At 36.7% G+C, this 13,544-nt stretch overlaps 1 protein-coding gene across 1 annotated transcript in view; it reads left to right on the top strand.

Moving 5' to 3' along the window:
- Positions 1-13,544, top strand: part of RYR2 (ryanodine receptor 2) — a 544,943-nt gene that overhangs the window by 322,380 nt on the left and 209,019 nt on the right. The window contains exons 40-44 of the mRNA XM_047088668.1: positions 1,563-1,706; positions 3,739-4,012; positions 9,255-9,369; positions 10,730-10,862; positions 11,067-11,170. Coding sequence (XP_046944624.1) covers positions 1,563-1,706; positions 3,739-4,012; positions 9,255-9,369; positions 10,730-10,862; positions 11,067-11,170 — 770 coding nt within the window. The remainder of the gene's footprint in view (positions 1-1,562; positions 1,707-3,738; positions 4,013-9,254; positions 9,370-10,729; positions 10,863-11,066; positions 11,171-13,544) is intronic.

Below are 13,544 nucleotides of genomic sequence, written 5' to 3'. Positions count from 1 at the left end.
AATGTGAATATTGTTTCTTTCCATTTTGTCCCATAAATCTCATAGGTTTTCTTCAGACTGCATGATTTCAATCGACCTATTCTTCAGGTTTTTGATTCTTCTTCTGCATATTGAGTCTACTTTTGAAACTCTCAGTCAAATTCTTCAGTTACTGTATTTTTCAACTCTAGGATTTCTGTTTATTCGTTTTAATGATTACTGTTTCCTTGTCAAACTTCTTGTTTTGAACTGTTTTCGTAATTTTGTTGAGCCGTCAATGTGTATTTTTCATACACATGTACTGATACCAAAGTTAATATAAATGTAAATAGGCTCAGAAATATACATGATGCCTTTTAGGAGTCCATATAAGAATATTTACTATGCCAAAATGGTTAACTGACCCTGTGTGGGAAGTCATAAAAAGTAGAGAGATCACAAAGGCTTTAGTACTAAGCAGGAGATAACCAACATCTTATTCTTATTTTTTCTCTTTTCTTCAGTGGCAGGGAATGGGAAGGGGGGATTGGGACATGTAACCAGATGCTTCTGGCAAAGAGATGAGAGTTAGGTTGATTTAGTCTAAAGATATTTGATCACAAATAGTTGTATTTAAACCAGTTGTGGGGCACTTTTTAGGACTGGCCTAAGAAATGTGGCACATATCTTTTGAAATTAATTAATGCTTAAGGAAATCCTTTGTTAAGTTATATGTCAGTAGCCCAAATCTATTAAGGGAGCTTTCCCCACCTTTCATTCTAAGAACTTTTAAAATAGAATTGACTTGTTCTCAACATGTGGTGCTTTTTCCCTTTAAGCAGTGATACGAACAAACTGTCCCAGTGAAAGAGAATTAATTAGTCATTTATTAGTCATTTGTTAAGTGATATATAGCACCAGTGGCATTATTTTTATTTTAGTTTAGTGAAGAGAATACAAGCATCACCTTGCATATTAATTTAACTTATGAATGAAGAAGACTAAATGAGTGCAAGAAAAGTTATACTATATATCTGTTATAAATAAAGGGATGCTCTAAAATGATAGGATTATTGCTTAAGACATAAAGCATTTCGCTGGGTTAGGATAGCTAATTATGCCTACCATCTTTTCTCTCAATTTGTTAAAATACCACTGTGATTTTTAGAGGCAATTGAGGTGGCTGACAGTTCAGGAGATTTTTTTGGGAGGGCAAAGCTGTAAGTGTGTGCAGATAGCACCTGAAGTCAGACATGCCTGAGGGTCAGCCTAAGGGTCAGACTAAATAGCAGAATTGATCTGGACTCTTAAGAGTGTTTTTTTTTTGTTCTCTGTCTCATTTTATAATTTGTCTCAGCTGCTAATAGCCCTGGGCCCATTGGAACAGGAGAAAAAGAGAAAGGAGGACGTAGAGGCCAGTGTGTGGATTTTACCTGAGAGCTCGTGAAAGAGTGCTTAACTCTGTCTTTCAAATGTTCTTGACATGACAGCATTGCTTTAAGCTATGCGTGGATAAGTTGCAAAACCAGAGCATTTTTCTCCTAAATGTATTTCTTTCAAACACATTTTTCTTTTCTTCGTTTTCTTTGCTTTTCTCACACCAGGAATTGAGCTGGATGAAGATGGGTCTCTTGATGGAAACAGTGACTTAACAATTAGAGGACGCCTGCTGTCCTTGGTAGAAAAGGTGACATACCTGAAGAAGAAACAAGCCGAAAAACCAGTTGAGAGTGGCTCCAAGAAGTCCTGTAAGCAGTATGGAAGGAAACTGGCAAAGCAACCCAACTGCTGACATTTATTTCTCCTTTGAGCTAACATCATACTAGATGAGCCAGTGAGAAAATTGAGTTTGCAGCTTCTCAGAATCAGATTCTTTTTCTTAAAGTTTATTTACTAATTTTGAGAGGAAGAGAGAGACAGAGAGCAGGGGAGGGGCAGAGAGAAGGACAGAGGATCCGAAGCAGGCTCCAGGATAGCAGAGAACCCAATGCGGGGCTCGAACTCACGAACCGTGAGATCATGACCTGAGCTGACCTGAGCTGAAGTCGGGTGCTTAACCGACTGAGCCCCCCGGGCACTGCTAAGAATCACATTCTCAAGTAGATGTCTATGGCCGCCAGAAGTAGATAGGAGCATCCAACTGTATTTGTAGGAACAGATGGAGAGGTAGCAGTATTATAAGGATGGGTGGGCTCCCTAGAGGACCAAAAATTTAGGTATTTGATCAGGGACTATCAAGAGAAGGTACAAAGTGGGTAATTTAGCTTTCATGTCTAAATATTATGCTATTGACTTTCAAATGTTCTTGCACCAAATTAAGCTTTTTTGTTAAAGTTTAGATAGTATCTGTAACTATATTTTGGTTCTGTGATATTTCCTGAACCGTTACGCATTTCTGATGTATTTTTATCCTAAATAGGATAAATATTCAGTTAAATAACTGAAGAGTAACAGCCGATACTCAGAAAATGAATAAGCACACTGGGGCTGTGAGTCTCAGGCATGGCACTCGCCCAGGAGGGGTTCAAGGAGTGGGTTGATGAGATCCTTCTTACTCGCTACCTCACATCGAAGTCTCTGTTCATTCTGTGAGGCAGCATTGGTTTATGAACAGTTTTTACTGAAGGAAGAGAAATAAACTCATGAAGATTTTAGTTGTTCTTCGTTTCCATTAACTTACAGTGAAAATCCTTCATCCATACAGCTGCTTCTAAATGTACTGTTCAGAGTCACACGCAGATCTGAATCATACCTTCTTCCAAATAAGAGTTCAAGATTTCCTATGAAACACTTTTTGTTATTATCTGGTTTATGGTTCTGACATACTAAAATTATCAGCCTGGGTTTGAGACATGTGGAAGTATACTGGCTATTTATCTACATTTCCTGTTTGGTTAAAATTGGTAGGTTTTGTTTTTCCTTTACTTCCTGTGTAGATTAAAGCAGGTAAAACAGCTTCTTTTGAAAATCTGCCAGTGTGTTAATGATAGGAATTGAGTACCTCTTTGTGTCTAAGTTGGTCGCATCTTTCTACTTAGCTTTGATATTTTTATTATTTATTTTTAGGAGGTTTGGAAGTTCTATTGCTTTTGTCTGTATTACACTGTATGTTACATTGCAAATTTACATTAGAATAACTTTTCACTTGAATACAGCTTTACAATCAAATCCTTTGAAGACATTTTAACTGACAATTAGGGATCCAAATTATAGTAAAAATATAATTATATGAGGTCACTATTACAAATGGCTCAAATGAGGAGATAGAAAAATAGATAGTTCCTTGAGTGCACATGACTGACTTTATAAGGATGTATGGTGATGTCACATCTGGGAGGAAAATAATGCAACAAAGAAAATAAAAGTAGAAGTAATAGTTCATATTGATTACCCTATGGATTGCCAACAATAGTTTTGAAAAAGTGGCCATAGTTCTGAAACAGCTTAAATTCTTTAATTATAAGAATGAGTGTTAAGGAATTAATGTATGTATTTACATTTATATATATATATATATATATATATACATATTAATGTATGTACATTTATATGTGTATATATCTATAGCATGTACATATATACATATGTATATGTATATGTATATATATATGTATATATATATAGCATTTAAATGAAGTTTTTCTTCAAAGAATGTTCCTAGCCTTTTCATTTCTGGTATTAGGCTGGGGCTATGAGAGGTACAGCTGAAATGCCCAACTTATTTGTCTTCTCTCGTTTTTTTTTTTTTCCTTTTAAAAAATATCCGTAATGACTGTGCAGCCACTCTTCAGCAGTTGATTTCTGAGACCATGGTCCGATGGGCGCAAGAGTCTGTCATTGAAGACCCTGAACTGGTGAGGGCCATGTTTGTGTTGCTCCATCGACAGTACGATGGCATTGGGGGTCTGGTCCGGGCTCTGCCAAAGACCTACACTATAAATGGTGTCTCCGTGGAGGATACCATCAACCTGCTGGCATCTCTCGGTCAGATTCGTTCTCTGCTGAGTGTAAGAATGGGCAAAGAAGAAGAGAAGCTTATGATTCGTGGATTAGGGTAATTTATTTAACTACTACAACCTCTGTCTTATAAATGTCTTCCTTCTAATCGTTTATTCCAGTAGGTGCACTGTACGTTTATTAATATAGATACACTGCTTAGATTACAGGCACGCCACATCGTATTGTGCCTTGCTTTATTGCACTTCGCAGGTAGTGTGTTTTTCACAAATGGAAAGTTTATGACCACCTTGCATCGAGCAAGTCTATGGGCAACTTTTTTTTTTTTTTAGCATCATTTGCTCACTTTGTGTCTCTTTGTGTCACGTTTTGGCAATTCTCACAATATTTCAGGCTTTGTTATTATTATTATATTTGTTATGATGGCCTGTGATCAGTGCATACGACTCACCGAAAGCTCAGGAAATGTTAGTATTTTCAGCAATAAAGTATTTTTTAATTGAGGTACATATGCTGTTTTGTAAAACATAATTTCCCTATGCTTTTAATAGACTCTAGCATATTATAAACATAACTGTTGTATGCACTGGGAAACCAAAAAAATTATTCGATTTGCTTTATTGCAATATTTTGCTTTATTGCAGTGATCTGGAAACAAATCTGCAATATTTGTGAGATACACCTGTAATATTATTAAATGAGATTGTTGCTTTTCTGGACATTATATTTTACAGCTCACTAGAAAAACGACTAATTTTTTTTATAATTTTTTTTTTAATGTTTATTTTATTTTTGGGACAGAGAGAGACAGAGCATGAACGGGGGAGGGGCAGAGAGAGAGGGAGACACAGAATCGGAAACAGGCTCCAGGCTCTGAGCCATCAGCCCAGAGCCCGACGCAGGGCTCAAACTCACGGACCGCGAGATCGTGACCTGGCTGAAATCGGACGCTTAACCGACTGTGCCACCCAGGCGCCCCAAAACAACTAATTTTACAACTAGATGCTAAGGTGGCAGTGATACAGCACATATCTTAGAGGGTTTTTTAAATTAATTTTTCAGTAATGTACAATCATATATAAAAATACAGGTTAATAAAAACACATTAAACTCTGTGGGGAGACAAACACTCACCACAGGAATAAGGAATTTTGTCTGTATTTACTGGGCCTTGAAAAAAGAATGGGGAGAGAATTCAACATTATAGGTGCGCTTTGTGTGAATTTGGGGATTAACATTTATACCTCATGTGTAGCCTAAGGATCCCAAAACTGAGAACATAAAAATTGGCCTCAAATCACTGTGAAATTTTGAAGGAAAAACCTAACAGTGGTTAACTTACAATCGAAAATTGCAAAGTACATAAGGAAACAGTCTACCTTAAGCAGGGGTCTGCAGATACAATACTTGTGGAGTCAGAACACCTATTTCAAAACTTCAGATAATACAGTGCCAAAAAGAGAACATAAAGTTACTGTATTTAAAATGGTAAAAATACAAAGGATAAATCAATTCTCCAAAAATAAATCATGGAAAAATGTCCATGAAAATTTGAAAAGGGTCCAAAGATCTCTCTCTGCCCTCCCCTGCTTGCACTCTTGTCTTTCTCCCTCTCTCTCTCTCAGAAATAAATAAACATTAAAAAAATAAAGAAAAATTATTTAAAAAAAGGGGGGGGGTGTGCCTGGATGGCTCAGTCAAGTTAGCTTCCAACTTCGGCTCAGATCTGATCTCACAGCTTATGAGTTCAAGTCCCGTATCAGTCTCTGTGCTGACAGCTAAGAACCTGGAGCCTGCTTCAGATTCTGTCTCCCTCTCTCTCTGCCCCCCCCCTCAAAAATAAACAAAGAATAAAAGAAAATATAAAAAGGAAAAGATCAAAAGACAACTTCTAGAAATGAAAATACATTAAATGACATTAAAAACAGTGAATTGGTTAAATTAGGAAAGATATAGCTGAAGAGAAAATTGGTAAGTGGGATCATAGATCTGAGGAAATTACTTAGTACTGTAGCACTGAGAGGTAAAGATAAGAAAATGCAAAAGAGCAGTTTTGAGACCTAGGGGATAGTATAAGAAGGTCTACAATATGGTAAACAGGATTTCTGGAAAAGACAGAATAGATGATCTAAAAAATGGGGACATTTGAAGAGCTAGCTGTTGGCTTGATTTTTTCAGAATCAGTGAAGAACACAAGTTCACAGATTATCCTGAAGTACAGGTAGTTCCATATACCCACCTGGATAGAATGTAGGGAAACTGCATAAAACCAGTGATAGACTATCTTAAAACAAAGTTGAAAGAAAAGCCAGAATACTTACCAAAAACAGAACAAAACAAAACAAAAAAAAAACAACGACAACAACAACAGCAACAAAAAAACAGTATTTGGAATTCTCAATGGCAAAACTAAAGATCATTACTCAATGAGAAACCATATTCAAAATTCTGACAGAAAATAACCATCAATTTACAATGTGTTAGTTGAGAATTCTTCACAATGAACTTGTGCTTCAAGGAGATTTGGAGATGAGAGTTTACAGCCAATATTTAAGAGTGAGGGCAATACAAAGATATTTCAGAATATTTACTTACAGTTCCTCATCGAAAGACCTTCTAAAGGCTGTGCATTAGAGAAAAGGAAATGGAATTCAGAGAGAAAGAATGAGAAGCAGTAAGTTTTATTGAGTGTGTTACTGATGCATACATGCGTAAATATAGGAATCACTCACAAGATTGCATAATTCAGGAATATGAAAATACAAAAATAAAAGTTTAAGCTTTATCACGTCTGCAAGAATAATATCTAAACATTGGATGTAGAAATTGAATGTAAAATGTTGAAAAATGATAGAGAATACAAACATTCTGCCAAAACAGTTAACCTAGTTATATAAATATTAAAGAGGAGAATGAAAATAACTACTGACATGGATAAAATAGGGTATAAAGAAACAATAAAAGGGTTAAAGAAACCTAAAGTTCTTAAAACAAAACAAAGCAAAACACTAATGGAATAGAATAACTACTGTTTTCTTTGACCTAAAAAATAACATTGTGGGTAAAAAAAATTATAGAAAGACTCAGATTGTGTAGTATTATTTACGTGCATTCTAAGTTCAGAACATAATACTGTATATTGTTCTTGGAACTATCAAGTATTTGAAATCATTAAAATAACGCTGGAAGGTTCTATTCCAAAATCATTATCACTGCACACTAAAAATAAGTATACTAACAGGACAAAAGAAGGAGAACAGAAAAACCGAAACAACGAAAGCAAATCCGATGGTCTTTGTAATCATATGAACATGAATCTTATTTTTTTAACGTTTATTTATTTATTTATTTTGAGAGCGAAAGAGAGAGACAACGTGTGAAAGGGAGGGGCTGAGAGGGGGAGACAGAATCCCAAGTAGGCTCCCAACTCAGCACAGAGCCCAACATGGGGCTCAGTCTCACAACCGTGAGATCACGACCTGAGCTGAAATCAAGAGTTGGACGCTCAACTGACTGAGACACCCAGGTGCCCCTGAATCTTGTTTTGAATACTAATACTTATATCTAACCCAAAAGGGCCTTGCACATAAATGATCTTACTTAACCAAATGAGAAAGGAAGCCTTCTAGGAAATGAACTCTTTCTTGTCAAATGAACATATAGTGATAATATATGCTGTTAACACATAAATCAGTAGTGATAAAACAAAATATTTCTGAAACAAAAAGTTACGTCTTTGTGGTATGAGACATACTTCTCAAGGGACACGTTTAATGAGTGACAACCTGCCTACTGAGTGGTAGAATTATAAATCCACTCAATTTACTTGGAACTAAAGGCAAACAAGAGTTTTCAATTAAATATTTTCCAAAGTTCGGTCATGCAAAACGATCTCAATTAAGGAAAGAACACATCCTGTGATTACAAGTGTGGTTTGAAAATGGAAGGTTCTCCTGCTACATGTGTTGCTGTCTTCCATGAAGGAAAAGGAGTCCTTTCTTTACCCCATTTGTTCTTGCACGGAATAGATCTGACCTTTAGTCTTTGGCCCCCACGTCATTTTTGTGAGTTGTGCTATCTAAAGACTCTTGTTATTGAAGATCAACTAAACCCAACTAAGAGTGAAAAACTAGGAGCACTTGAGTGGTTCAGTAAGTGTCAAACTCCTGATTTTGGCTCAGGTTGCAATCTCACGGTTCGTGGGTTCAAGCCCCACGTCAGGCTCTGTGCTGACAGCACAGAGCCTGCTTGGGATTCTCTCCCTCTCTCTCTACCCCTGTCTCGCTTGCTCTCTATCTCTCTCAAAATAAACATTAAAAAACAAAAGTGAAAAACTAAAACTAAAAAAAAAAAAAAAAAAAAAAGCAAAAGAAAATCATTATACAAGATTCATACTATTTCATTGTCTTGATATGCCTGGAGTACCTATAAGTTAGCATATGACTAAATCAAGAGGTGCGTGAGTCAAAGGAGATCAGATATGAAGGGAAAGTTTGTTTCCCTGCAGTCTGTGCAATATAATTTTCTTGTTACATCCATGACAGGAGTGTTTTGTAGAAAAAATCATATTGATTTAATTTACGTTCAAATAAAAATCAAGAGTTCTTTATTTTCAATGACTACTAAACATTAACATCCTTAGGAATGCCTTTACATACATATTATAAAAATATGTAATGGAATAGTAATGGGAAACAGTTTGGATATCATCTGCTGCTTTTTTTTTTTTTTTCAAATTGAATGTCCATTTTAATTTGGTGGATTTAGATTAGTTGAACCTGGCCTTGATGTGTATTCAGTTTCTCTTTGAGAATATGTTTCCTTTAAAAAAGCATTTCTCTGGAATGATAACACAAAATGTTATTAAACATACACATATTGAATATAGTGTGAAAAATAACCTACATGAAAAGCATAGATGTTTTTATATCAATAATTTATATGGGAATTTTCATAGAAACATGGTATAACAGTGACTCATATTTCTATACTAAAGAAGGTTGAACAGATGTTTGGATATATATAAAATTAGGAATAAGTGTCCAAAAGTATATTTCATATAGATGAATGTTTACATATTTAGTACCTTTCTTGTAATGGAAAAAAAAATAGATAACTTGTATACTATTTTTGAGAGGCTATCATTATTTTTTGAGGAAAACTCAATTAATTATGCTTATTAGCTTTTGCTTTTATTAACTTTAATCATGATTGTGCTTACTTTTTTGTTATGCCAGGAATTATTTCCAAAAGATTTATCAGGACCTCAGATAAATTGTCATTTAAATTTTTCTCTGACCTTTGTGCTCCCCTCCCCCTACCTATATTGTCCTTTCTAGGGATATCATGAATAATAAAGTATTTTACCAGCACCCTAATCTCATGAGGGCACTTGGGATGCACGAGACGGTGATGGAGGTCATGGTGAATGTCCTTGGAGGTGGAGAGTCCAAGGTAAAGGAAAACCTTTGATTCTTAAGATGCGAAGAAATATGACTCCCGAGGGCATCCATTACATATTCTTAATGAGGATTTCTTAAATCTTCTTAGGAGGACTGTTTTTTAAAGAATAGCTTTCGAAAAAAAAAACCAACATAATAAAACCTTATAGATTGAGAATTGAATATGCTAGTTATTTTTTTCCTTTGATATTGGCAACAGTTTCTATCTTATACCGTGTAATTTTCTGTCTCCTAAACTATTCCCATGTAGTGGTTATTTAGAAACTTTAAACGTTGATACTATGCTAACTTCTCGAAATTCTGAATTATAAATTAATGTCCATTACATAAAAAGTCCAAAATACAAAACATGTTCTTCAGACCCAGACATTCCCCTTGATTTAGACAACAGTTCCACTAAATTCCTGATCCAGGCCAAGTTTTGAAGATGGTGCTCTGGAGTATTTGTTTTAAGACTATAAAGTTAATTTTTTAAGTGATTCAAAATTAAAATAAAGTTCTTTAAAACCAAATGAACAAGAGTAATAAAACAGGCAACTTCATGTGAATCAGTATAATTTTATGACCTATGATTTGCAAAATATATTTCAGTATTTTGGGAAATGTTAAGATATATTCTTCAAAATATGGAAAGGAGTCCATATTTCTCATGTTCAGTTAGACAGACTTACAAAGATATTTATAAAGTATTCTGTTAGGGAGGGACTCAAGGGATTCATCTGGGGTATATTAGAACAAGATTTGGCCCTCAGGGGAGATGTATTTGATGGGATCTAGCATGTAGACCTTCTGGTCAAGGGGCTCATCACAGTGACAAGTCAGGCAAATCAGGGAAGGTGTGAATCCTGGAAACTTAAAAACAACAACAATAACACCTATGGTAAGAACGCCCTTCTGTGGTTCCAGGTAGTGGAACTTTTCACAAGTGGTCTCATTGAACTTTCCCTATCTTACCTCAAGTAAGTATTGTCATTCATTTTAATCCAGTGTTACAGAACTGAATCATTGAGACGGAATGTCATCCCGAGGAAGCACAGCTAACGGGTAGTCAGGGTTCACAACTGAGTCTGCCTAAATGCTAACTAGGTTTGTGCTGCCTGTAGATTTAGGGCTGTGGATTAGTTCCAGATCAATTCATTGATGATAATGAGGTTTATAAATTAGTGCTGGGCTTGTTCTTCAATGGCTCAAAGACTAGGTGAGTTAAAGTCGAGACAAATGATGGTCTTCAGTCTCGAAGGCTTGGCACCCATGGGCACCCCTGGAATGACAGTGTGATTGGATCTCAGCTTCTGAACTCAGTTTTCTGAAGACCATTGGCTCTCACCGCTAACTAAATGCTCTTTATGTAGGAAATCACTTTTCCCAAGATGGTGGCCAACTGTTGCCGTTTTCTTTGTTACTTCTGTCGTATAAGTCGGCAGAATCAAAAAGCTATGTTTGACCATCTCAGCTATTTATTGGAGAACAGCAGTGTTGGTCTTGGTAAGTAAATTCGTGGCTTTTATATCATCTTTAAGATAAAACGAATATGTTACAGTTAAGTTAAACTTTAATGGAAATTAATTTTAGATTAGTGCAGTATGTGTTGTATTTAGAAATGAAATTTTGAGGGAAAGTATGTTTTTATATAGCCTTCATGGTTGCCGCACAATCTAGGTTTTGTCTCAGTGTTGTTTGAATTAACAGCCTCACCAGCAATGAGAGGTTCAACACCACTGGATGTGGCAGCCGCGTCAGTGATGGATAATAATGAACTGGCCTTAGCTCTGCGTGAGCCAGATTTGGAAAAGGTAAGCAACATCCACACCCCTGTGTGTGTGTGATGCTTGTTTGTAGTTTTTTCTCAAGTTTATTTAACTGTAATGGAGTAATAGTTACATTGATACAGTCACATCTATCGCGTGCTATAAACATGTTACATATATTACCTATAGCATATAATTGTAAATTACAAAGAACAAGAAACTTGAGATAAAGTGTTTCCTCTGATCACATGCATTTTTCTCTGGAAAGGGAATGAACAAAAAGTATCTGTTGCTACTTTTGTTTTAGTCATACAGTTTCAATTTCTTCCAAGGTTGTTTTAACATCCCAAAGTACATTTCGTATCCTATAGACCTATATTCCAGGGCAAGGCATCCGTGACATATTAAGACCTTGCACTGTAACCAAGCACTTGAAACCCCATACACGTTTGCCAGAACATAGATAAGTCCCCCCCCCAGTGTTGTCGTTGTGATTGCACTCTAAGTAGTCTCCCCGGTCCCTCCCTTGCTCCCCTATTTAGCAGCCAGAGTGAGCCTCCTGAAAGGATCTTATTAATCCTGTCTACAATTCTTCCAGAGACTTCCTGCCTCGCTTCAAGTAAAGGCATTGTGATAGCTTCTGACCCATCTGATTTCACATATCCGTCTTATCTCATTTCCTGCAATTCTCCTCATCTTTTCTGTTTGCTCCAGCCATGCCGATTGCGTTCCTGCCTCAGGGACCCTGTGCTCACTGCTCCCTCCATCTGCAGTATTCTTCTGCCTTATGTCTTCCTGGCTCTTTTCCTGACACCCTTCCACTCACTCCAAGTCACCTTTTAGTCTAGCCCTTCATGCTCATGCCATTTAAGATTGAAACCTCTTCTCTGTCTCCTTTCTTGTCTTTGCTGCTTTCTTTTCAACAGTTGAATAAAAACATTTGTAGGGGCACCTGGGTGGCTCGGTCAGTTGAGCATCCAACTCTTGATTTCAGCTCAGGTCATTGATCCCAGGGTCCTGGGATCGAGCCCCACGTCAGACTCCACACTGAGCGTGGAAACTGCTTAACATTCTCTCTCTCTCCCTCTGCCCTTCTCCCCTGCTCACTCTCTCTCTCCAAAGGAAAACAAAACCACACAACAAAAACATATTTGTGGGGTGCCTGAGTGGCGCAGTCGGTTAAGCGTCCGACTTCAGCCAGGTCACGATCTCGCGGTCCGTGAGTTCGAGCCCCGCGTCAGGCTCTGGGCTGATGGCTCGGAGCCTGGAGCCTGTTTCTGATGCTGTGTCTCCCTCTCTCTCTGCCCCTCCCCTGTTTGTGCTCTGTCTCTCTCTGTCCCAAAAATAAATAAACGTTGAAAAAAAAAATTAAAAAAAACATATTTGTATATTATAGAGATGAATACACATTTTCATATTATTTATATTTCTGTAAATACAGTTTAATATTTATAGTCTAAAATCATATTTTAAAGCAAATATATTTTACTAAAATCTGTATGTTTGCATATTTTTAGAAACCAACTCCTTACCATAGCAATAAGGTCAGTGAGTCGTGCACGCTCTCTCATTTTTTGTTTTTTTTTATTTTTAAAAAATATTTTTTAATGTTATTTATTTTTGAGAGATAGAGGACAAGCGGGGGAGGGGCAGAGAGAGGGAGACACAGAATCGGAAGCAGGCTTCAGGCTCTAAGCTGTCAGCACAGAACCCGACATGGGGCTCGAACCCATGAACTGTAAGCTCATGACCTGAGCTGAAGTTGGATGCTTAATCGACTGAGCCACCCAGGCGTCCCTAAAATCTTTTTATCTACACACGCATTAAATTGGCTACTATTTAAAAAGTTGACCATACCAAATGTTGTGGAAGATACAGAGCACCTGGAACTCTTACCTGTTGCTGTTGAGATGAACAATGGTGGAGTCAGTTTGGAAAGCAGGTTGGCAGTTTCTTCACAAATTAAATGTATCCCTGTCCTAAACGCACACCTAGCCCTCTCACTCATAGGTACTTGCTCATTAGAAATAGGAATGTATGTCCACACAAAGGTGTGGACATTGCTGACAACATTGTTCATCTTAGCCAAAAACTAGAGACCATGTCCATCAGGTGATGAATGGATAAGGAAACACAGACTATTTCCATATGCGGTGGAAGGCTGTTATGAAGCAAAGGGAAGGAATGAAGTCTTGACATGTGTTGCAATGTAAATGACTCTAAAAATCATTATTCTGAGTGAAATAAGCCAGGCACAGAACGACATACATATCTTTATATACATATATATACAGTTATATACTTATATGCATTTATACATTTACATACTATATATACGTATACGTATATATATATACACACATGCATGTACATTATATCTTTATACATGGGTTGCATGTTCTAGAATAGACCAGTTAAT

This window comes from Lynx rufus, unplaced genomic scaffold (genome assembly GCF_022079265.1).
Source record: "Lynx rufus isolate CCGP_SWC_20201006 ecotype Redwood Valley unplaced genomic scaffold, mLynRuf1.p SCAF_25, whole genome shotgun sequence".
NCBI lineage: Eukaryota > Metazoa > Chordata > Mammalia > Carnivora > Felidae > Lynx > Lynx rufus.
This window is presented reverse-complemented; position numbering and strand designations above follow the sequence as displayed.